A 22,771-nucleotide genomic window follows, 5' to 3' on the forward strand; every position below is an offset into this window, starting at 1 on the left:
ACATGCTCTCAGAACGACATTCTGTCTAACTTTCAAACCCCACAATTACTTAGATGAAACTTTAGCCTAAAACAAAAATATTCCTCTTTTTGTAATAGTTAACTGCTTCTTGTATCACCCCGGTGCATCCTCCTGCCATTCCTCCGGGTCCTAAAAAGTGCAGTGTTTTTATATTGTAAATGTACGAGTTCTTCGGGGAGAAGGTGGCCTTTTCGTGTTCAAAACAAGGGGAGAGGAGGCCCGCCCAGCCCCAGGGGCAGCAGCCGGAGGAGAAGGAGATGGAGCGCTGCCATCGCAGTACCGGGGGAAGGCAGGGGGGTGCACAGCCCCTGGCGCAGCAGCCCCAGCTGCGGGAGCAGGGCTCCATCTAACTTTAGAAGCAGCACAGCCTATGCGTTTGTACCCGGTGCCACCGGCTACGGGGACTCCGGAGCCGGGGACCCAAACGGAACGGGCCCCAAAAGCGCAGCAACACCGCAGCCTTGCGCCATGTGACCGAGACTCCCCGATACCCTCGCCCGGCCCCACCGCTGGTCACGCCCACCGAGGGCAAAGCCACGCCCACTGTGGAAAGGCCACGCCCATCATGGCGGGGCCACGCCCACTGCTGCGAAAGAGCGGCCGTTGCTACCGGCCACGCCCACATCTGGAGTGCCACGGCCACTGTGGGCAAAAGGCCACGCCCACTCCTACAGGTCACGCCCACCTCGGCAATGGCACGCCCGCTGCTGCTTGGTCATGCTCACTGAGCGTAAGGCCCCGCCCCCTGCACCGCCCCTTGCTCACGGCCCCGCCCCCCGCCCCCCCCCGCGGGTTCTGGCATTTGCAGAGGCGCCGGAAGGCAGAAGCGGTTTCGCGGCGGACGGTGATGGCACGGCTAAGGGACTGCAAGGTGCGAGGCGGAGCGGGCAGGGATGTTCCCAAGGAAAGACCGGGGCAGGGAGCGTCCCCCGGGACTGAGCAGGGAAGGGATCGTTCCCCGGCAGGGAGCCTTCCTCGGGACTGACCAGGGCGGGTATCGTGCACCGGGAATAGAGGGCAGGAATCGTGCCCCGGGACTGAGCAAGGCTGGCACTGGTCCCCAGAAATGAGCAGAGGAGGGATCGTCCTCCTGGACTTGGTGCTGGGGATGCTGCATCTCAACTCCTGTGTTCATTCTGAGCCCCTCGCTCCAACCAAGACATCAAAGGGCTGGAGTGCATCCAGAGGAGGGGAATGGAGTTAGGGAAGGGTCTGGAGCGCGGGGATTCTGGGAGCGGCTGAGGAACCTGGGGTTGTTTCGCCTGGAGGAGAGGAGGCTGAGGGGAGACCTCATTATGCTTCCTGAAAGGAGGTAGATGCTGGTCCTTTTTTCCAGGTAACAAGCTACAAGACAAGAAGAAATGGCCTCAAGTTGTGCCACGGGAGATTTAGATTGGATATTGGGAAAAATTCCTTCAGGGAAGGAGTTGTCGGGCCCTGGAACAGGCTGCCCAGGGCAGTGGTGATGGCCCCATCCCTGGAGGGTTTTGAATCCTTGTGGATGTGGTGCTCAGGGACAGGGTGCAGTGGTGGAGTTGGCAGTGCTGGGGAAAGGGTTGGACTCGGTGATCTTAAAGGTCTTTTCCAGCCTCAATAATCCAGGTCAGCGAGGTGTGGGAGCTGGCCCTGCCACAGCCACTGAGCGTGGAGGCTGCAGCTGCTCTGCCCGTGGCCCCTGCTTCAGCCAGGCACACCAGGGTGGTGGGTGCGCAGCCGGGGGCAGTGTCCTCCCATGTGGGTCTTGGGGAAGCACCGAGAGCCAAGGCTGGCTGGGGGGCTGCTGGCTGGCACTGGGTCTCTGGCAGGAGGGGAACTGAGCTGAGCTGAGTCGACAGGAGGCTGTGGAGAGACAAATCTGTTGTGGCAAGGCCATGTCCCTTAATCCCCCAATAGCCCTACATGGAGGTGGGTTTCGTGTGGGATCTGGAGACAGGGATGAATCGCTTCCCTCCCACTGGGGAAGCAAATTGTGTCTGAACACTTCTGTGTCTTGTTCGCAGTACAGACTGGTCCCGCAGGCACTCATCTGCCCCTTCTGTGGGCCTCAAAAGTGGGTTCAGCCCACTCTGAACCAGTTTCAAGTCCAAGGGTTCAAAATGAGTGTGCTGGAGCTAGTTACCAATTAGTCATTTGGGTGCTTTCTTCCCAAAGATTTTTTTTCTGTCACTCTTCTTGTTGGTTTTTGGTTAATTAGGCAGAGGGAGGTAAAAAAAAGAAGTCTTGGAAGATCTTCTGAGAGTGTCATAGGTTAGTGAGTGCCACAGCCCTGGAGAGCTGCCACTCAAGTCACAGACGATGTGCCAGCAGCAATCCACAAAAAGTAGATTTCTCAGAGCCAGCTGGGATTCTAGAAGGGGCAAAAATACTGATAAACAGTCACCAGATCCCATGACTGAACTCTCATCTTAAAGCAGGAGAAAGGCAAAGATTTGATCTCACAAAGAAGTAATGAAGAGGACCCAAGTCTGTGGCACTGTCCTCCAAGAAGCATTACAGAGAAGAGTATCTTCTGAAGCTAGAGAGGATGGTGGGAAATTAGCATAATAGAACTCAAAGCCGTCTTCTGTGGAAAGGAGAGGTGATACTTATTTTACATACTTTCTAGCAGACTTTTTAGTGGTGTATGTGGTGTTATGCAGCCTTGCTGCCATCCTCCTGTTGCTAGAGTAGGAGTCTTCCAGGGAGGGGTGAGTTACCTGGGCTATAATCTTAGCAGAGCAGAGGCTTTCAAGAGTGGATGGAAACAGCATGTACCTCAACTAGATAAATTGTCCTTAGAGATGGATGCAGGCCTTTTGCACTGATCCTAGTTCTGCTTTTTTCTCATGCTTTCATAGAGACGTTTTTGTTCCAGTGAATGTTAGTATCAACAAATCTTCTCAAAATGGGATGACACGCTCTACTTGGCAAGTACCTCGAGCTGTTGTGCAAGAGAGGCAATGAGACAGACAGCTGCTTCAAATGGAGCTTGTTTCTGATAACTAGTAATAGATGTGGCTTGTGGCCTGCTTTGCAGGGCATCTTGAAAGGTGGCTTGTAAGTAGCAGGCCAAACTTTGCTGCCCTCTTGACCTTTTTCTTTCTGCTGTTTCTGGATATAGTATGGATTATAAAGAAAATTTGTAATTTTACATTCTGGTCTAGTCTTTCAGGCTCGTAATTGAACATGCAAGTGCTTGATCTGCTGAACTGTGAGCCTTTAATTCAATCACAGTGGCAAAGCTTTACGATACTATTAGCAAAGATCTCTTTGCCTGGTTACTTAAAGTTTTTGACAGTTGGGTCATTAGAACCAGGAAATACTCTAAAGTGTAAAATGAGATAAACTGAATTTTTGCAGCATTGGCAAGGACTAATCCTCCATTAGAAGGAGTCTGAATTGGCTTGCTCCAGGTCTTTTTTTATATCTATCCTGTATGTTATGTGTACTGGAATAAAAGTATTGCTGAAGTGGTTTGTGCAGTTCCTCAAAGGTGTGTATACTGAAGCACGAACATATATGATGTGTTGAATGTAAGTCTGATTGAGAAGCCTATGGGTTTTGAGGCAGTGATGGATACATTATAGGAATGCTGAATGAAGAATGATTAGTAGAAAAAAACCCAAGTGTTATTAAAAATATAAGAATAGGTTGCCGGGGGAACCAAGGTTGCTCACAAGCACCTCAGCTTGTGAGATGATAGGCTTTGTGGTCATCCTGTGCGGGAGAAAAGGCTGGCAAGCAATTAGAGATTGCATGCCTGTTTGTTGTAGGCACCCAAATGAATAAGTTAGGCATTTTGAGATCGGCACTGGATTTTTCATTTTATTGCCTGAGTTAGTCAAGAGGGCAGTCACAGAGACAGCCGTGAACCAGGGTGTTGTAGCTGCTGCAGTTTAACTCTACCACTGAGTAAATAGCACATCTGCCTAATGAACTCTTCATTCTCCAGCAGCTAGACAGGAGATGTAGCGCCTCAGTCGGTGTTACATAGCTTGTTAAGAAACTATGACAGCCTGATTCTGACATAAAATCTAAAATTTTAGATTTATCAAATGCCTGTGTTCTTCCCTTTTTTTATGGCTTGTGTACAAATCTGTTATCTGAGTTCCTTACAGGCTTAACTCCAGCAACTTGGTGGATTTTCTTTGCCAGTCTGTTTGGCCTGCAAGTTACTTAAGGTATCGATTTCAGTTATAAAAAAAACAGGGCTTTATTTTCTCATGTTTCTACTTCATGTGAGGTGTGTCTGCAGCAGAGGGACTAGCCAAAAGTTGAGTTGTAATGAATTAGAATGGGTTTCTCATTACAAGATGCATAACCCATCAAGACCTTCTATCACACTTCATAATTTTTTGCTTCTTTGTTCATACTATGAACCTCAATTTACTGTGTCTTCAGGTGTAACTACAACTGTACAGAAGGTTTGTGTGTCTGATCACATTGTCTTTCCAGCTCTTCTTTCTCTTTTTAAAAAAAGCATAGTTGAAGAAAATATCAGAACACTGTCAATTTGAAAATCCGTAGGTGTAGTATGGAAAACAAGTGTGTAAAATAAGCAGGTTTGTATTTGTTTGTTTTGCAGGCCTGGCAGGATGCTGGACTTGCCCTCTCCACGACCAGTAATGAAGCCTGTAAACTATTTGATGCTGTGCTGACCCAGGTATGACTAAAACATGTAAAAAAATGTGATTTGAAGGGACCCGTGCATGAAGTAGTCTTTGTTGTAGTTGATGTTTTAATTTCTTACCAGCTGGTGGAGCCTCAAAATCAGGCTGCCACAGTTCAGCCACTACTAGCAGGCAGCAGAAAACCCTTGTAGCAGAGAGCTATGCTGGATGCCGCAGCTGTGGGGAAAACTTCAGCCAGTGTGCACATCCTACATCACATGGGAGAATCAACGAGTCAATGTAAACCACATAAAATCCGAGGTTTATTTGTTCTGCTGGTGCCAAACTACCTTAAAGAAAACGCTTTTGCTGTTTTCCTACAGTGCTAACCCTGTCTGAATGCAAAGTTTTGCTTTTAGTCATTTGTCTTGCTTGCTTTGGGATTTTACACACATGGGAGAATGAAAAGAAGCCAAATATCATTGGAGATTCCTTGACCCTCTCTCTGTGTCTTTCTTACAGTACGCAACCTGGGGCAATGATGAGAGCCTTGGAGGTATTGAGGGGTGTCTCTCGAAGTTAAAAGCAGCAGATCCAAATTTTAGTAAGTATAATCTTTAATTCTTGGTGTGGAAAGTGCTGGATAATACCTCTTGCCTTGCTGTTTAAATTACTTTATTTGAGCAAGTGGGAAGTGGTTGGTAATAGAATTCTGTAAAACTTCTTCAGAGTTTAGAGCAGGGTAGGGTGGGTTTGTTAGGGTTTCGTCTTTGCATTTTGAAACTTTTTTAAATGCCATCATGAAACGCCTATGAAAACTTTAGGCTTACAAGTCTTCCTGGACCTGTGTGAGTACAAGTCTTGTTTCAGACAACCAACCAACTCCACCTCGTGTTTATGTAGAGTTTAATTACCTGCAGTGCTGTACAGCTCAAGTTATAATGTGCTGGTTTTTGTAGTAATGGGACATGTCATTGCTAATGGTTTGGAGCTGATTGGCACTGGAAGTTCAGTGCGGCTCAACAAAGAGCTGGACAGTGCAATGAGAACAATGATGACACTTTCAAAATCACAACCACTGACTGAGCGGGAGAAGCTTCATGTATCAGCACTGGACATGTTTGCCAGTGGGTAAGTCTGCTGTCATGTTGCTTAAAGGACTGTGTTGAGTTTTAGCCACCCCAGGTGGAAGATAGAGTTGGTAGTAGTGTTGCTTGACATCAGCTGACATCTAGCAAAGGATCAGGGTGTTGTTCTTAAATTCATCTCTCCGACAGTAAGCACCACAGCTAGTTAGTGAGCAGCACCATAGCGGGGGGAAGTACTCTGTTGCTCCTGCTCTATGTCATTTAGTACTGTATGTTTTCAATCCATCATAAATCTGTCAGTGGAATATATGGTTTAGAACTAGGAAACTAAATATTTAATTACACTTTAGTTCCACTAAAATATAACGCAGTCTTGGGTACACAGAGGCAAAGCTACAAACAGACTTTGCCTCTCTTTTGTCTCCATGTGTCAAAACCCAATTTCCTCTCTAAAACAGGGAGATAGCAGTGTCAGAAGTGCTTTAAAGGCTCACTGTTCCATTTGATATGATGAATTTATGTGCAGTGCAGAAAGTATAAGCTAATGACTCACTTTCTTGATTTGTTTGTCAAATGAACAGGTGAGCATGGATTTACCTCACATGATTCTTAGCAGAGGTAAAGAGGAAGCTACTGAAGCCCTGTTACTGTAGGTTTGATTCCCACTAGAGGAGAGGGAAGACGTCTTTGCGCATGTGAAATTAGATTAATTGTGGCAGGTCTTTGTAAAATTGGTTCTGATCTGTAGGAAATCTTTAGCTTTGTGGTTTAAACTTGTTTGATTTTCCTTGTGTGTTTCAGTGGTTTGTTGTAGCCCAAGAACATTTCATTCAAAAGATTTCCCAGAAGGTGCCTAGTGAAGATAATGCCATTATTACTTTTAAAAAAACTAAGAAATTCAAGGGGAAAAAAAAAGTAATTTGAAATTAAATTTTATATTTTTCCAAATGGCATAAGTTTAGAATTAGCAGTAGAGGTGGGTATATGTGCCTTCTCTTAGCAATCAAAGTAATCTTTTATTTCTAGCCAGCTTCCGAAAGCCTGTGATCTATGGGAACAGGTTCTGCAGAGCCACCCAACTGACCTCCTAGCCCTCAGATTTTCCCAGGATGCTTACTTCTACCTGGGATATCAAATACAGATGCGAGATTCTGTTGCCCGGGTTTATCCTTTCTGGACACCTGATGTTCCACTAAGCAGGTAGGTTTCATTTTGAAAATTGCTCTTTATCTGATGTGCGCATAGTTTGTGGTTTTTAAAGTTCAGACACACCTAAGTAGCAGTGTCTGTTGGAAACAAACATGTAGGCAAAGCTAAGGGCTTAGAAGTGAATCAAACCTGACAACACCTGGAACATCTCTCCTGTATCCCTGTTGACGCTGTTGTCAAGAGTTTTTTCTTAAGTGAGCTGTGGCTCAGTAATTTTTTGTGTCAACTATGGCACATGGCATGTACGAAACAGGATAAAATCACATCCTCGCTGAGGGCAGTGACAAAACTCCTTCAGGCTTTTATGGGTCCAGTTTTTTACTTTGGGCTCAGATTGCGAGTGATAGAGCTCATCAGTGGACAGAAGAATGGAGTTTTAATTTGGAATACCAAAGCATGGTTCTGAAACAAAACTTTGGGATATACTATAACAGCAGCAGTGACTGACAGGAAGGCAGAATTTTTTGAGAATCTCTTTAGTTCAGACCTGAAAGTTTCAGTTTCCCAAAGTTAATTTGGGATAATCTGAATCTACTGACAAGTGAATAGTTAGTAAAAACTTAATTTGGGATAATTTAAAAAAAAACCCAACAACCCTGTTAAATTTTCTTAAAGCTTTAAACTTTAAGTAAAAAATAGCATTAAATCATAAGTCAAGGTGTACATTTAGAGATAGATGAATAGGCGATCCGCAGGAAACCATAACTTTCTGAATATTTTATAATGTTGCTGTAGACCCATGTGCTGTATCTCCATGTGCAGCATAATATTTTTCCTTTTTTTGTCTCCACAAACAGTGCAGATTATACAGAGTGAATGCTAACGTAATAACAAAGGTAATTGGGGTAGCCCACAATCTCATGCCACAGAAGGTGGTGTCAGGAGTGTCCTTTTTCCAGCTGTGTTACCTCAACTCAGAAACATCTAAACCTGCTGGTTCTTTTTAACTACAATATGCTGGTTTCATTTGCTGGGGAAGTAAGACAATTTAACAGCTTTAAATGCATTTTTATAAACTTTTCAAGACACAATGATACAAAAGTGTAGGTTGTCCCTTCGATCGTAAAGCAACAGGAAACACCCATACAACGAGCGTTTCTTGAGGTGCAAAACCTGGCAAGTACCCCTTCTCCTCAAAATTACAGGCATGTAAAGTTACACATTAATTGATACGTCGGCAAAAAAAAAGGAAAAATTCAACTTGTATTCGTCTTGATCCATGAAATAAATCAGTTGCAGCATAACCTACATGTTTTTGTAGTTCCTTTTCCTCAGGAATTTAAAACCAAACACCGGTATTTTGAGAGGCAGGAACATATCCGGTGGTATTTTGCAATCTACAAATACAATAGCAGTTAAATATTTCTTAAAATGACTGCTTCAGGTATGTGCATAAGAGCATGTAACATTCCAAATTTCACTTTATGTAGGGCCTTTATTGCTTAATTGAGATATTTTGAGACTTTACAGCGATGCTAACCAGTTTTAAAGAGTTACTCACACAGTGCTCCTGTGGTGCCTTTGAGATTCTCAGGTAACTTTGGTCACAGCACTATCTTGCTTCCAGCCTTCTAATTCTGTTGTTCTTTGCAGCTCTTAATTCCAGTTTATCCAAAGCTGTAATAGTTCTCAAAACACTGGTCATGTGCATCTTGTTACTGTTTCCCATGCTGGAGTCTCCAGGCCTTTTCTTTCCCATGGGAACTAGCTAGTTGTTCTGTATTCTGCAAGCTTGAAACCTCATTGTAACTGGCATTCTAGGGACCATTTTGAGTAAAATGCTGTTTCTGATGTGTTTTTTCCCCTTTTGCTTAGCTACGTGAAAGGCTACTACTCTTTTGGCCTCATGGAAACAAACCTTTTTGATCGTGCTGAGGAGCTTGCCCGTGAGGTAAATTGCCTGTTATCTGTACTAAAAGATTTTTAGAACTCTTGAAACATGATCCTGTCTCCAGGTGGTAGTTTGCACAGATGCTATGAACTGATTCTCTTCATCATCCCAGTTGTCAGCAGATGTAGCAAAGAGATAAAGCTCAACATGGAAATGCTACGAAGTTTCAGAAGAGACTATTGATAGCTATTCCTTAGAAAGATTCCCACATCTGTGCCATACTATGGCTATTTCATCTTGATTCTTTCCTTTGCTTGCTTATGAGGTGTCAAAACATCTGCATAAAATCCATATATTATCCCATCTGCTGTTTTCCCCGTGTATAATGGGCTGTTTACTCCCATTAAAGAATGTTGGATTGGTTTGATGTAATCTGTCCTTGACAATCCATCCTGTTTGGTTTCCCCCTCTGTTTTTTTCCCAGATGCTTATTCCTTGATTATTGAACAATTAACTACAGTGTTCTTGGGGATGCATATTAGCTAGCCTGTTTCCTTTTTATGAAGGTAGTAATTATACATGACCTTCTGCAGTCCTTAGGATTATTCCTGTCCTCCAGGAGGCTCAGATACAATTAATTTCTAGTGGGTGTATTTGCCAAACTGTTACATTAAATTGCTGAAAGTGACAACAGAGACTAAACAGTAACATTTAACATTTACAAGGTTAATGGCAAACCTCACAAAAGGGCTAAAACCTAGTGGGAGTTGTTGGAGCAAGAAAGAGAAGTTTGCTCAATACTCAGAGCTGTCCTTGTTCTTGAAGAAGAAATGATTACCTGCAAGGCGGTATGTCATTGTGGAATAGAACATGGCTGTGCGTGCAATTCTTTCGTGGCTGATACTGATGCATGTCATTGGAATAAAATGTCATTTGATAATGTTCCTTAAAGCCTGCATTTTAAAATGTTTTGCAGGTGTTCATCTCTGTGCAGTAGAAGCTGGGAAGTGAAGTCAGCCAATAAACATTTTCTTCCTTTTCTGTACAAATCAAAATTCCTGGGTGTGGTTAGTTGGAATGGTACAGGGATGTACTTAACAAGCAGGAAGAAAAACTAATTTCTTGTTTCTACATCAACAGTGATAAATACTGTTACTTGCAAATTTGTAAGCTTAATTATACTTTTTTCACTCCTAGGCTTTGGCTATAAATCCGACAGATGCATGGTCTGTTCATACTATAGCTCACGTAAATGAAATGAAAGCAGAGGTGAAGAAAGGGTTGGAGTTTATGAAGGAAACGGAAACCAACTGGAAGGTAATCATACTTGTATCGTGTCTGAAAAAGCTCCTTCTAGGTCTTCTTTATTTCCTCCGGCCAAGTTCTTGATTTCCCTGTATGCAGTTCCTTTCTATCTGCAGACACATTACAAGCCATGCAACGTTTACATATTAGAAGAAACCATCACTTGAGGTGCTGTTACTACACCTTCTCCTTTTAACTCAATAGGCAGGAAAAAAATGGCACATTATGAGGCATACATATTGTGGACCATTTTAAGTTATTGGTATTACAACTGCTGAGGTTACAAAAATGGCAGACAGTAGGCTGGAGTTCACACAAAGTCGGTCGTCTCACACTGCCCTAGGAATACAAATTCCTCTAGGAATCTTGTAATAAATACTGCTTTTCAATAAGTGTGTGGTTCATACAAGCACTTGTATACATCCCCTCCCACTTCCCTAATTTCTTTGTCCTGATGGAGCTAATTAGGTATTTTACAACTCATAAAGGCATGGCCATTGTGGACAGGTGAAACATCAGATGTGAACACACCTGTGGCTTAACTTTTGTGTTGGACGGTGTGCATTCTCTCAATGATTAAATGTGTCGTACTTAGAGCAGAAGGCTGTGCAGTTTGAATTTGTTAGAACCCACAAGTCTATTCTAGTCATCGGAGCTGACCATTCCACCTCACCCAATGAACAGGGATGGCTAATGAGTCTAGAAGGACTGCTTATTTTGCATGTGTTTTTTTTTTTTTTTTTAAGTTAGGCATTCAGATATTGACCTCAGAAGTGCTGGCAGAAAACTCTTGCTTGAGGTTCATATCTGTCATTTCTCAGAAAGCATTTTGTCCTTTGATTTGTCAGTTTTAATTAAACAGTGATGAAGGCAATTGACAGTTTTGGTGATGCCTTAAGAACTCTCAGTTGCTGACTTTTGGATCAATTTTTTAACTCTTTCTAAAATAGTTCCATGCCTCTGTCATTTATACCCTCTATCCAATTGAAATAAAGTAATGAAGTGCCAGATCAGTAAGTAGAATTGTCTGATGTACTGTTGTGCTTGACCTGGACCAGTTAAGATTTGTAACAGCTGACATTGTTGTAATGATAATGTGTATAAGCACTTCTTTTGTGCAGTACTTTTCAGCTTAGCCATCATGAACACAGAGCCTTAAAATGTAAGCACATGAAATAAAAGCATGTCTCTCTATGGGCTTTAATAAAGTCATTTGTATTTTGCCTGTTGATTTGAAATTTTTAATTTTTATTTAATGATCAAGATCATCTATCTGTACTGCCAGTATTTAGGCTCCTGTTGCTTTTAATTCCTCTTTCTCCTTCCTGATAAAAGTGGCAAAGATTTGGTACAGAATTTCTTTAGAGAGTAGTTTATTTTTTTTGTTTTTCCACACTCCTGAGAAAAGGAGATGCCATTTGTTTTACGTGTACATTTCGGCACAAAATCAAAATGGGGCAAATTATCTTACCAGATAGGACCTCTCTGCCAGTGCTGTTTAATAATAATAGGAATCAGGTTTTTTTCTGAGCTGTTGGAATGAGTTCCCATAGTCTACGTTTGTTTATTTATTTATTTATTTAAGTAATCAAACCTTTCTGGTATTTGATTTTCACCAAAATTTTATAGTATTATATTCCTGTTTGTCTATTCTCTGTGCACCCACAAAAATGAACTGCAATGATCTCTTGAAGTTCAGGCTAGGGAAAAATATTTGAGGTTCTGGTGCCAGCTGAAAAGGACTCTGCAAAGTTGGTACAGTCCAGTAAATATTCATTATCTTGTCTGATGAACTGCCAATGCATTTGGTATCTTGTGCAGCTTCTGTAGTCCAGAAGTGATTCCTCTCTGTCTCAGCTGGATGTCTAGATGGGTGGGATGAGTGGCCCTCATAAGGTGTGCATCTCTTTCCACTCTCTGTCCATGTTACTTTAGACAAGAGGTCGACATTTTATATGAGACAAATCCAGATGTGGGTTTTTTTTGCTAAGGAAAAAAAGTGCTTCAGGAGGGTGAATTCTGAGGCATCCAATTGAAGTTCTTCTCTGGAAAATAATGGGGGGAAACTTCGTTTTTGAAGTGTCTCCCTGAACAGCTGTAAGGAGAAAATGTGTCAAATAAGAAGTTATCCTGGCCAGCTGAAATATTCAGTTTTGCTGGAGAAGGAAACAGAAATCTGACTGGGTACGTTTAATGGGAAGTTATTTTGTAAGTAATATTTTTCTCTCTCTCTTTTTTTTTTTTTTTTTTCCAGAATAGCGATATCCTTGCTTGCCACAATTACTGGCACTGGGCTTTATACTTTATTGAAAAGGTATGAGGTATTTTCATATAGGCGTTTTATGGTCCAGATAGGTAATTCATTTAATTTACTGAGGTTTTTTCAGCTCTTTATAGGTATGTTTTTTCATATAGTAGCACAATACTATTTCTACAACCTAGTCTTTTATTACAATTATTTTGAGAAGTTTTAATTACATTGGTCACAGCTCTAAGTTCATTGTTAGAATGTTGAAAAATTGCTCTGAGGTTATTGCATGTTTGAATAGTCTCACTAATTACACTTGGCACCATTATTTGTTAGAAAGATTACCTTGGATCTCTAATTTTTAGACAAAATTCTCTTCAAATTCAGTATCAATTTGCTGACCCCAAAAGTTGCTGACTAGAAGAAGGAGACAGTAAGCTTTAAATTTGGTTGCCAATATTAATTATTAATGTTACCCATTCTTACTATTGAAACACTTTAAAAGTCTTTGCAATTTTACTCAAACTGTCAGCTTGCAATGGGGTTCAATTCAGTAGGGAGACAATTGTGGCATCATTGAAAAAGCAATGTACTTTGGTCAGAAAACAGAGCAACTTGCTTGGGTTCAGAATTATTAACGTAGAAGGAGAATAATTCCTGATAGTAATCTAATACCTAATGTTTATTTTGCCACATTCTAGCTATACAAGTTTTTGTAGCCTGCTTAAAATTATTTTTTTTTCCTACCTCTTTGCATACATTGTGGGATGTGCTAATGTTTGCAAAAATTCTCGAAAGGAATATTAGAATGAGAGGCCTTGTCTTTCTCCTTCATGTGTAGCTTACACCAGTACTGGTACCTATTATTAAATGAAACCTAAACATACTGATTATTTTGTCTGGTAAATCCTGATTTGATCTTAGACTCCACTCTTTCTTTTAATACCTCAAGGTTTTCTTGATCCTCTTTGTTTTGATCAAATCATGAGGCAGTTCTGGAGTAATATTATGACATCTCTTAATTGTATGTGTGTCTTTGGTTACTACCAGTCACTTTGGTTACTGTAGCTGAATGTTTAATCATGCAGTCCTTGTTTGCTTTTTCAGGGTGAATACGAGGCTGCATTGACAATTTATGACAATCATGTGAGTAGGAGCCTTTTTTTCCTTTACTGAGAACGTGCTTAAGACCATATGTCCTTTCTTTCTTCTGTATGAGACTGAAACCTATCACAGTGTGCCATATATGTATATATATTTTTTACATCTGTTTTTACAGCTTTTCAAGGAAACCGTTTCTCAACTGGTAAAATGCCCAAAAGACTCGCATGCTGTATAGTTTATATGTTCCCTACACTTGTGTTTGAAAGATCTACAATGGCACTGTTGGTACTGTTTTTCAGTGTGATATGTCTCTTATTCATGCTGTGTAGGTTTAAATGCCTCTGGGGAAAAAAGCTTTTTAAAAGGATGTAAAATAATTTTCCTATTAAAGTCAAGTTACTTTTAAAAAGAAATTATTTTGCATGATAGCTATTAAGTCAACAGAAGCATGCCGTTTCATTCCTAGCTAATTTATTATCATAGAATCATAGAATGCCAGCTTGGAAGGGACCTCGGGTAATCTGGTCCAGCCTTTTTACGTGATATACAGTTTAAATGAGATGGCCGAGAACCCTGCGACGTTGAGCCTTAAAAGTGTCCAATGTAGAGGAATCTGTCAATTCCCTGGGGAGATTATTCCGATGTTTAACTGTTCTCATGGTGAGAAACTATTCTAGTTCTTTACTGTCTGGATTTCAAAATAAGCTTTTGTAAAGAAGCAATATCAATTAGATAGGATAATATACCTTTGTAAGGATTATAAAAAAAGTGCAAGCATTACAAAGCTGCTGAGCAGATTCCTATCTACTAACCTTGGCAAAGTAAAGTAATATTTATGGCAGTTTGGAAAGAATAAAATACCTTGGTGACCTTCCATACATACCGAGATTGACTTTATAACAGGAAAAACAACAAAAATGAAGCCGTATAATTGTTTGTCATTGCAAATTGCTATATTCAGGGCAGGTGCAATTAGGGCTACTGTAAAATAGGTGTTTTTGAATGAACAGAAAGATAAAATTAATTCTGTGCTGTGAAAATAAGTTTGACTATATGAGTAAGTTCCCACTAGCAAATCACTTGGGCAACTTATGCATACTTGTGATTACAGATTGCTCCCCGATGTCTGTCAAGTGGAAACATGCTGGACATAGTTGATAACACTTCAATGCTGTACAGGCTTCATCTAGAAGGTAAGATATCCACCTGCCATTTTGTTTTAAAATGTAGAGGGAACAGTTTTCTTTTTGCCTCCCCCCTTCCACTATCTTGCAGGTTAGATAAGTATGTAAAGATACTTACAGAGCAAGCCTGGTCAGTGGTACAGAAGAAATCTGGTACTGAAGGAAAATCTGCTCTTGAGAAAAGTCTCAATGTGAAATTCACAATAGTGTGCATAACCTTTATTCTTTCTGAGAGCTTGTTTCGCTTTTTTTCATCCCCCACACCACTATGGTATTTCATTCCGCTCAAGCCAGCATAGGTCACTTGTTGATGAATTAACTTCTATCATGTGTGGAGATCTGAGGCTGAACAAGCAAGTACATAAGCTTCTAAAAAGCTGTATAGCTTCCTTGAAGTGAATTTCAAGTTCAATAGTTAACTTTCTGGTTTGATACCTATTGAAATAGCTAGTGCACATATATTAGCTGCTGACTTTTGTGTACCCTCCTAAATGGCATTCCTTCTTAACTTTTTAAAGCTTGTGTTTATACAGCAGAGTTTGTGAAGGTGGGAGCCTTCATACATACATGCTGTTTTCAGTGTTCTGCCAAAACACTAATGATGTGTTACGTTTATGAAATCCATCTTATTACTCTGTATAATTTGATTGCTACCGACGGTTCATCATGAACATCTCCAAGAAGACATGAGAAGTCTCATATCAAGTCAGAACCTCACATCACCAGTATTCTAGATTTTATTATAGATTACTGACAGTCATTAAACAGTTTGCCCAAATATAGCAGGCTGCAGCTGAGCATTACTCTATAAATTTTTGCGCATCAGGGAATGTTTTCTTGAGTTCAGTAGGAATCCTGTTTATGCCAGGTGATTGAAAGTAAATTGCAAAGCATTTTTATTGCAAAGAATGTTTTTTTTATTCTTAGGTGTAAAGCTTGGAGACAGGTGGAACTATGTTCTCCAGCTTACAAAAAAGCACACCAAAGATCACGTTCTTCTGTTCAATGATGTACACATCTTGATGTCCTCACTGGGAGCCAAAGACCACAAAACTACTGATGAGCTTTTAACAACTCTTCAGGAACTTGCCAAGTAAGGAAGTGAATTAAAGTACTGTATTCAGTAAATATTTTGTACTCTGGACTTCAGAGTGATAATGTTTCTGGTTTGCTGAAGCACTACAACACACTCTTCTCTGCTTTAGCATGTCATAGAATCATAGAATGCCAGGTTGGAAGGGACCTCAGGGATCTTCTGCTCCAACCTTTTAGGTTTAAATCTTTAGGTTTAAATGAACCTGTCAAGCTGAGCCTTAAAAGGGTCCAGTGTAGAGGAATCCATCACTTTCCTGGGCAGATTATTCCAATGTTTAACTGTTCTAATGGTGAATTTTTTTTTTTCTGGAATCCAATTGGAATCTCCCCAGGAGCAACTTAAACCCATTACCGCTTGTCTTTTCCATGTGACTCCTTGTAAAAAGGGAGTAGACACCCTTTATGTACTGGTACATGGTAATAAGGTCTCCCCTAAGCCTTCTTTTCTCGAGGCTGAATAAACCCAGCTCTCTCATCCTTACTTCATTTGCCAGGCGTCCTAGTATTTTGATAATCTTTGTGGCCCTTCTTTGGACCCTCTCCAGCCTGTCTGCATCTTTTTCGTATAGCGGGGCCTGAAAATGGATGCCATACTCCAAGTGTGGCCTGACCAGTGCTGAGTAGAGTGGCATAATGACTTCTTTATCTCTGCTGGTGATGCCCTTCTTCATGCACCCTAGCATCCTGTTGGCCTTCTTTGCTGCTGCAGCACACTAGATCATGTCTGGTTTCTGTAGGCCAGCCTCCAGTTAGGAGATGCCTACAATCATTTATTGATTAAGTTGATGTCTAGAGAGGCTTCTAATCTTCCTAAGCACAAAACTCTTATGTTTGAGGTCATGAACGCTAACTGAACAGTTGCTGTGGATTTCCTTTCAATGGGTTAACACGAAGCCATGTTATATACAAGGAATAAAGTATTTCACCTGTGTATTAGAAAGAGCATTCTACAATGATGTCAGCTGCCTGTGGTTGTTCTTTTTTTGCTCTGGTTTAAAAGGTTCTTTAGTAATAGAGCATAGTTGGTAGTGATATTCTAATGGCTACTGTTAGATGTGTTGTGAAGTACCTCTGCCAGAAATTGAATTTCAAGTACTGCTAAAGTAATAATACAGAACATTTTGCTTTCAAATTAAATTCTTTGCGAAGTTTCAATAGTGAAGTATTTCATCAAAACAATGTTTTCTTTGTGTTCCCTTATGTGTTAGATAACAGTAAATTGCCTCGATTTATTGAAGACATTGATATATAGATGCTTTAAATGCAATTCCATCCCCCCTTCCTCTGTTTTTCTTCTGTTTTTCTTCTGTTTCAGCATCTATTGCTTCCCTTTCCTTAAAAAGAAGGAAGGAGAACTTGAAATTGTCACTATTTGTTCCTGACTATAATACCCATCAATGAAAAATAATAAAAAAGAAATGTTATTTTAAAGAATACTTACGAAAACAAAATAACTGTCAAATCAAACCTGAATGTGTCTGATTTGACCCAAGTAGGAAAACTTTCATACAAGTATATAGACATATGTAAGTTTATATAAAGTATATAAAATTGCACATGCTCAGCACTTCTGGGAAGCTGTAATGAGCATATGGTATTTATCCTTTCACCCATGCTTCCTTTTGCCTGTGCGCTCAACCTTTTGGAGTACTACAGCTGCACATTTTTAGCTCTAGTTTGAAGTATTATAAAGCTTAATTTATTATTCAAGAAAACAGACTGTGAGATGAAGGGGTTATATTAATTTGTGCGTATCACAAATATGTACTAAATAAATTATACCTAATTAAACCATTTTGTATGTATTTAAAAAAGAAGTCATAAAACTTGGGCACAAACAGCACTTATTCTTGGCTTTTCATGAATATTTTTCCCCAGCCTTTACAATTTAAAGTTGAGAAGAAATTATTTTGTTAAGTATTCCCTGGTGCTCTCTAGTGGTTGGTATCCCATGCTTATTTTCACGCATGGAAATGTTAGTTAATGCAGGGGGCTGTTTTTCATGAATTGATGCTTGAGAGCAGTTGCAAGAGAAAGGAAAAAAAAAAAAGAATCAGTCTTCCATCTCTGTGCATTGTCTCAGAGCTGGAACAATCTTTAAATAAAGAATTATTTCATCATTAACTATCTCAAACATCTGTTGTGCACTTCTGACTTTCCAGGATGCTGTATTTTGTTTAAGGAATGATAGACACATAGGGCAACACTGGATACTGAAAAATCAACATTGGCCTAGTGGAAGAAATGGGAAATTTGTAATGCTGACTCAAGAAGGTGAGCACAGAGTATGCTCTGTGTTTGTTGAATTTAAGGTACTAGTGTGGGAGTATGACTCTGAGCTATCATTGCAAGCACTCAAAACAGAAGCCAGTGACTAAGATTCCTCAATGTTAAAGATTTAACTGGCAAATTTACAGAAAAATCTGTTCTAAAAAATGGTTGAAATGTATAGCATTGAACTGTGTGGGTCCAGAGGAGGGCTACAAAGGCGATCCGAAGGCTGGAGCACCTCCCATATGAGGACAGGCTGAGAGAGTTGGGGTTGTTCAGCCTGGAGAAGAGAAGGCTCCGAGGAGACCTGATAGCGACCTTCCAGTACCTGAAGGGAGCCTACAAGAAAGCTGAAGAGGGACTGTTTGCAAAGGCTTGTAGTGATAGGACTAGGGCAATAGCTATAAACTGGAGGGGGGCACGTTTAGACTAGACCTAAGGAGGAATTTCTTCACCATGAGCGTGATGATTCACTGGCACAGGCTGCCCAGGGAAGTTGTGGCTGCCCCATCCCTGGAGGTGTTCAAGGCCAGGTTGGATGGGTCTTGGGCAGCCTGGTCTGGTGGGAGGTGTCCCTGTCCATGGCAGGGCATTGGAACTAGATGATCTTTTAAGGTCCCTTCCAACCCAAACTATTCTATGATTCTTTGATTCTCAGGAATGATTTGTAGTTCTTGGGAGAAAGCCCTCCTTTCCTTGTATTGCCAGCCAACCTTTTGGCACCAAAATGGCACTACCTTCAAGGCTTCATCACTGTCAGTGTCTTCTGTAGCACTGCAAAACCACAATTCCACATTGTCCTCTGGAGGTATTTCCTCTAGACCAAAGAACAACAGTTTCATTACTTGTATTTTTCTTTTTTGGAAATATTGGCAAAGATACCTGCTAGAATGTATACTTTCTTCTGCCGGCACACTGTCATGCTCTATGCCTCTTCTACTTTTAGGTGGGGTAGGATAAAAGCACTACAAAATGAAAAAAAAATAAAGCAACTTAAGATATAGCTAAAATCCATTGCTGTTTGTGGGCCTAAAAGCAGGTTAGAATCACAGAGCAGGCTTTGAGAGCTGTCACGAGGAACAGACTTTACAATACAAAGATGGTGCAGCACTGTGTTGAGGGGTAAGCTGTTTTGAAAGATTATTTGGAGCTGTTTGCAAGGGACTGATTGCCATGTTTGGCAGCAATGAGGGCAGTCGAACCAGCAGTAGGATGTTCCATTGAGATCATCAGAAGAGAAACACGGCAGATTTCTCACTTTTCTAGGCAAAGCTGTTTATTGCAAAGGCAGAAGGGGTTGGGATTGTGCCTTTTGTGGTTATCTTCAGAAGAATGAAAACTGATTGACTGATGAGTAGCAACAGGGAAAGTAACATAACCACACTAAAAGACAGTATCTAGTTGAAGTACCAGAAACATCAGGCTTTGAACAGTAAAAAAACCTTTCTGTTTGCAGCTGGTGACAGGCTGGCACTGAAATACGCATATTTGTAATTTGATTTAAGGGAGTTAACCACTTTTTCATTCTACAGAGCTCCTCGTGAAGACCATGAGCTTTCCCTGGCCCCTCGTTTGGGGTTGCCACTGTGCCAGGCTTTTGTAGAGTTTGAAAATGGAAATTGTGACAAAGCTGTAGACCTGCTGTATCCAATCCGTTATGAGCTAATCCAAATAGGAGGCAGCAATGCTCAGGTAAAGGAGATCAATAAAAGACTTTTTGATGTGACTTCATCCTCTTTCAGTAGCCTCCATTAGGCACCTACATCAGTAATAACATTTATTCTTAGAAAGTGAACAACTCTGATGTGCTTGTGGTTGAATCCCATTTGCAAACACTTGTTAGCAAGTTTCTTGTCAACATGTTTCCTTCCCCAGTTGTTTTAATAATTTGGCAAACAAGATATCGTAACCAACAATAAGTTACTTACTACTTTGTATTTTCGCTGACTTCTTCTTTCAGAGAGATGTTTTCAGCCAGTTATTGATTCATGCTGCTTTAAATTCTAAATCACAAGCCAAACAAAACCTTGCAAGGTGAGCATTTTTCCTGATACATATTTGTCGAGGTAGTACTACTGAAAGTAAAAAGTACTAAGTATACTCAAACCACTAAATTAAGGCTAAAATCATGTGCATTTGTTAAATGTAGAAACATTTAACTAGGATAAAAAGTGAAATAGCTTCGTGTTCTAGAAGTATACTCTTACAGTCTGGATGAATGATCTGTATTTGTTCAAGGACAGCTGATTTTCAAATGGTGCTGTCTTAAAATGTAGCCACTCCTGCCCATTGAGCAGTGTACTTAATGGACTGCTGAATGTCTGTGAAGTGCTGAAAATGAAATGTGTCCTAAGGACAACATCTGCTTTATTGCAAAATGAGATTTACAGAGCTTGATATGTGAGATTGCCTTAATACAAATCACAAGAGCCTTGTTTGGTACAAATCGTAGATGTTGCTCATTGACCCATATCAAGTTCTGTTGAAATGTATTGACTGGGCCTGCCTGTGCATTGTAAAGAATGGATCCTTGCGACAATATGAGGCCTTGCCTGTTTGCCTCCTGAGATCACGATGAAATATATAAAAAATCAGATAAAATATCAGAGTAATTCACTCTGATCTCTGGATGCTCATATCCAATCCCTGTCAGAGCTGAAAAGACCGCTGTTCTCTCTAAACTTACTGCCAAGGCCAAGTAAGGGAAATCTGCCCCTCAAGGGTAGGTCTTTAGGTACTGTTTTCCTCCTCTTACAGGAACACTGCTGATGATGTCCCATTTCTCTCCTACCTCTCTTCCTTTCTCAGGTGCCTCCTGAGGGAACGGGATGTGATGAGACCAAATTCACCAATGACGGAGCGGCTTATTAGGAAGGCAGCAGCTGTTCATTCACTGGCCTAGGTCTTTCCTCTGCGCTTAGACTGAAAGAGCAATAGGCTTACCAATCAAAGTCTACGGTCTGGGAGAAGGGGGGATGCTATAAGACATGCTAGGGATTCATGGTAGGTAGGAGTACTCTGTGAGTTAAAAATGTGATGATGATTTCCTAAACAAAAATATACAGCTGTTGCATTTCAGGAGATTTTCTCTCAGATGATTCCACGTAGAAAGAAGAAGATATCCTACTGATACTGCACAGATTCTGGAGCATCCCATGACACTGCTTTTCTGGTGTATTTTCCTTAAAGTTCTCTCTGAGCCTGATTATATACAGTACAGTAGCTTTGCCTGGATTTCAGTAATTCATCATCCCAATTTATTACTCTGTTAATATATTACATAATCAGTAAATTGCTCAGGTAATTTACATGTACTTTTTAAACAAAGCTAATAAGAGAGTATGGGGCCAGAGCAAATACAGGCATAAACTGAATTCCATACCAGCCTTCCAGTCCATTCAGGCATGAGTCACAGATGCTGGCAATACAGATATGCTGGCATGTTTTTACACCTCTTCTCATAAAATGTTAAAACTTTTTCCTTTCAATTTTAGCACCTCAGAGCTTTCTGAAATTACTGTGTGAATGAAGCCAGACAGACAAAAGGGGGAATAGCTGACTGAGACTATTATGACGTGAATGCTCCCTTGGCACTTTTAAATCTTTCAGAAGAAAAGAAAAAGGCTGAATTTCAGCTAAAACAGTATCATCTCTGAATGGCAGTTTTGGACTGGTGTCTTTGTGCTTATCTCAGCTTTTGGAAAGTTGTGCTTTTCTGCCATCTCAATAGTATGAGTACCTACATGTTAGCAAAGTAAGAGTTTAAAACTAATATTAAAGCACACACTTTATAGAGGCATCTCAGAGCTGGGGAAGATTGGAAGGGACCTTTCCCATAAAAAGAGAGCTAAGAGGAACCGACACAAAGCTCTGTCCCAGCACAAGTGACATGACAAGGTTTGGTGCTGCTGATAAGGCACAATGAGCCACATATGTCCATGAAGTTCTGTTATCTGGATTCCTGCAGCATAGCAGAGCTAACAGGTTGTCTTGCAACTGTAATCCAGATATTCCTAAATAAGGGAAAGATGATATTTCAAGCCAAAACTGATCTAATGCCTCATCTTCCCAAATAGAAATGTTACATTCTTCAGCTACCCAAGCCCTGGCTTTGGTGTCATGTACAAACTCTCCTGGACATACACATGCCTGTCCCTCCTTCCTGTACAGCTGAGACTCCCACAGCAGGCCACTTCCACATACAGTTTCCGTCTGACCTGAAAAAGCACTTTCATAGCTGGCCCTGCACTGCCCTGGGAGTTCCTGCATAGAGGAATAAGCTGTGGCAGTGCCTTGCTGCGACCTTTCTTCTCCCAGCCCTCACTTGGGGAAAAAATAGTTTATTTTTAAATCAAGGATAATTTGTAAAACCAGTTAAGGGTATTGCCTCTGTGCCTGCAGTCTTTTGAATCCTGCGGACAGGCATCGTTTCCTGTCCTTCAGCTATATCTCTGCCTTATGTATCCAGCAATGGCTGCGATTGGCTTGCTCTGTGCTAAAGTTACACTAGATTTTTGCTATTATTTTTTAATCAATACATTTCAAGCAATGACTTTAGATGGGTAAATTTACTCAAGGAATATAACAAATATTTTAGGGAAGAAAAGCTTGAGAAATCTGCTGGCTGGCTGTGAAGTGTGTGGTTTTTATGATCCATTGCTACACAAATTTAAGACTGATAGTTGGAGTACTTTTGATATAATTCGATTTAGAACCTTTCCTGCTTTACACCAATAAATACAAGGATGTGCTCAGTTGAGTAGCAAGTATGTCTTCTTTGCAAGTATGGATGAAGCGTTTAAATCAGTTATTCAGCCTAAATTTGT

At 40.8% G+C, this 22,771-nt stretch overlaps 2 protein-coding genes across 3 annotated transcripts in view; one reads left to right on the top strand and one right to left on the bottom strand.

Moving 5' to 3' along the window:
- The first annotated feature begins 794 nt into the window (after positions 1-794).
- Positions 795-22,681, top strand: TTC38 (tetratricopeptide repeat domain 38). Its single transcript, XM_009564944.2, has 14 exons — positions 795-892; positions 4,586-4,663; positions 5,133-5,214; positions 5,570-5,741; positions 6,725-6,898; positions 8,723-8,798; positions 9,936-10,055; positions 12,298-12,357; positions 13,399-13,437; positions 14,507-14,588; positions 15,507-15,672; positions 19,478-19,637; positions 19,906-19,979; positions 20,754-22,681. The coding sequence occupies exons 1-14, from the start codon at positions 869-871 to the stop codon at positions 20,845-20,847; spliced, it is 1,401 nt and encodes a 466-aa protein (XP_009563239.2). The 5' UTR covers positions 795-868; the 3' UTR covers positions 20,848-22,681.
- Positions 10,068-22,771, bottom strand: part of LOC104062833 (zinc finger CCCH-type antiviral protein 1) — a 47,085-nt gene continuing 34,381 nt past the window's right edge. Inside the window, exons 12-13 of one of the 2 annotated variants that reach the window (XR_008448535.1) lie at positions 18,828-18,910; positions 10,068-12,138 (exon numbers count right to left, since the gene is read on the bottom strand). Coding sequence is in view for 1 of the 2 variants with exons in the window: in XM_054058856.1 (XP_053914831.1) it covers positions 18,888-18,910 (23 nt within the window). In the remaining variant the exon portion in view is untranslated. Of the gene's footprint in view, positions 12,139-15,678; positions 18,911-22,771 lie in introns of those variants that run through there. The other variant, XM_054058856.1, reaches the window with a different exon arrangement.

Source organism: Cuculus canorus, chromosome 1 (genome assembly GCF_017976375.1).
Source record: "Cuculus canorus isolate bCucCan1 chromosome 1, bCucCan1.pri, whole genome shotgun sequence".
NCBI lineage: Eukaryota > Metazoa > Chordata > Aves > Cuculiformes > Cuculidae > Cuculus > Cuculus canorus.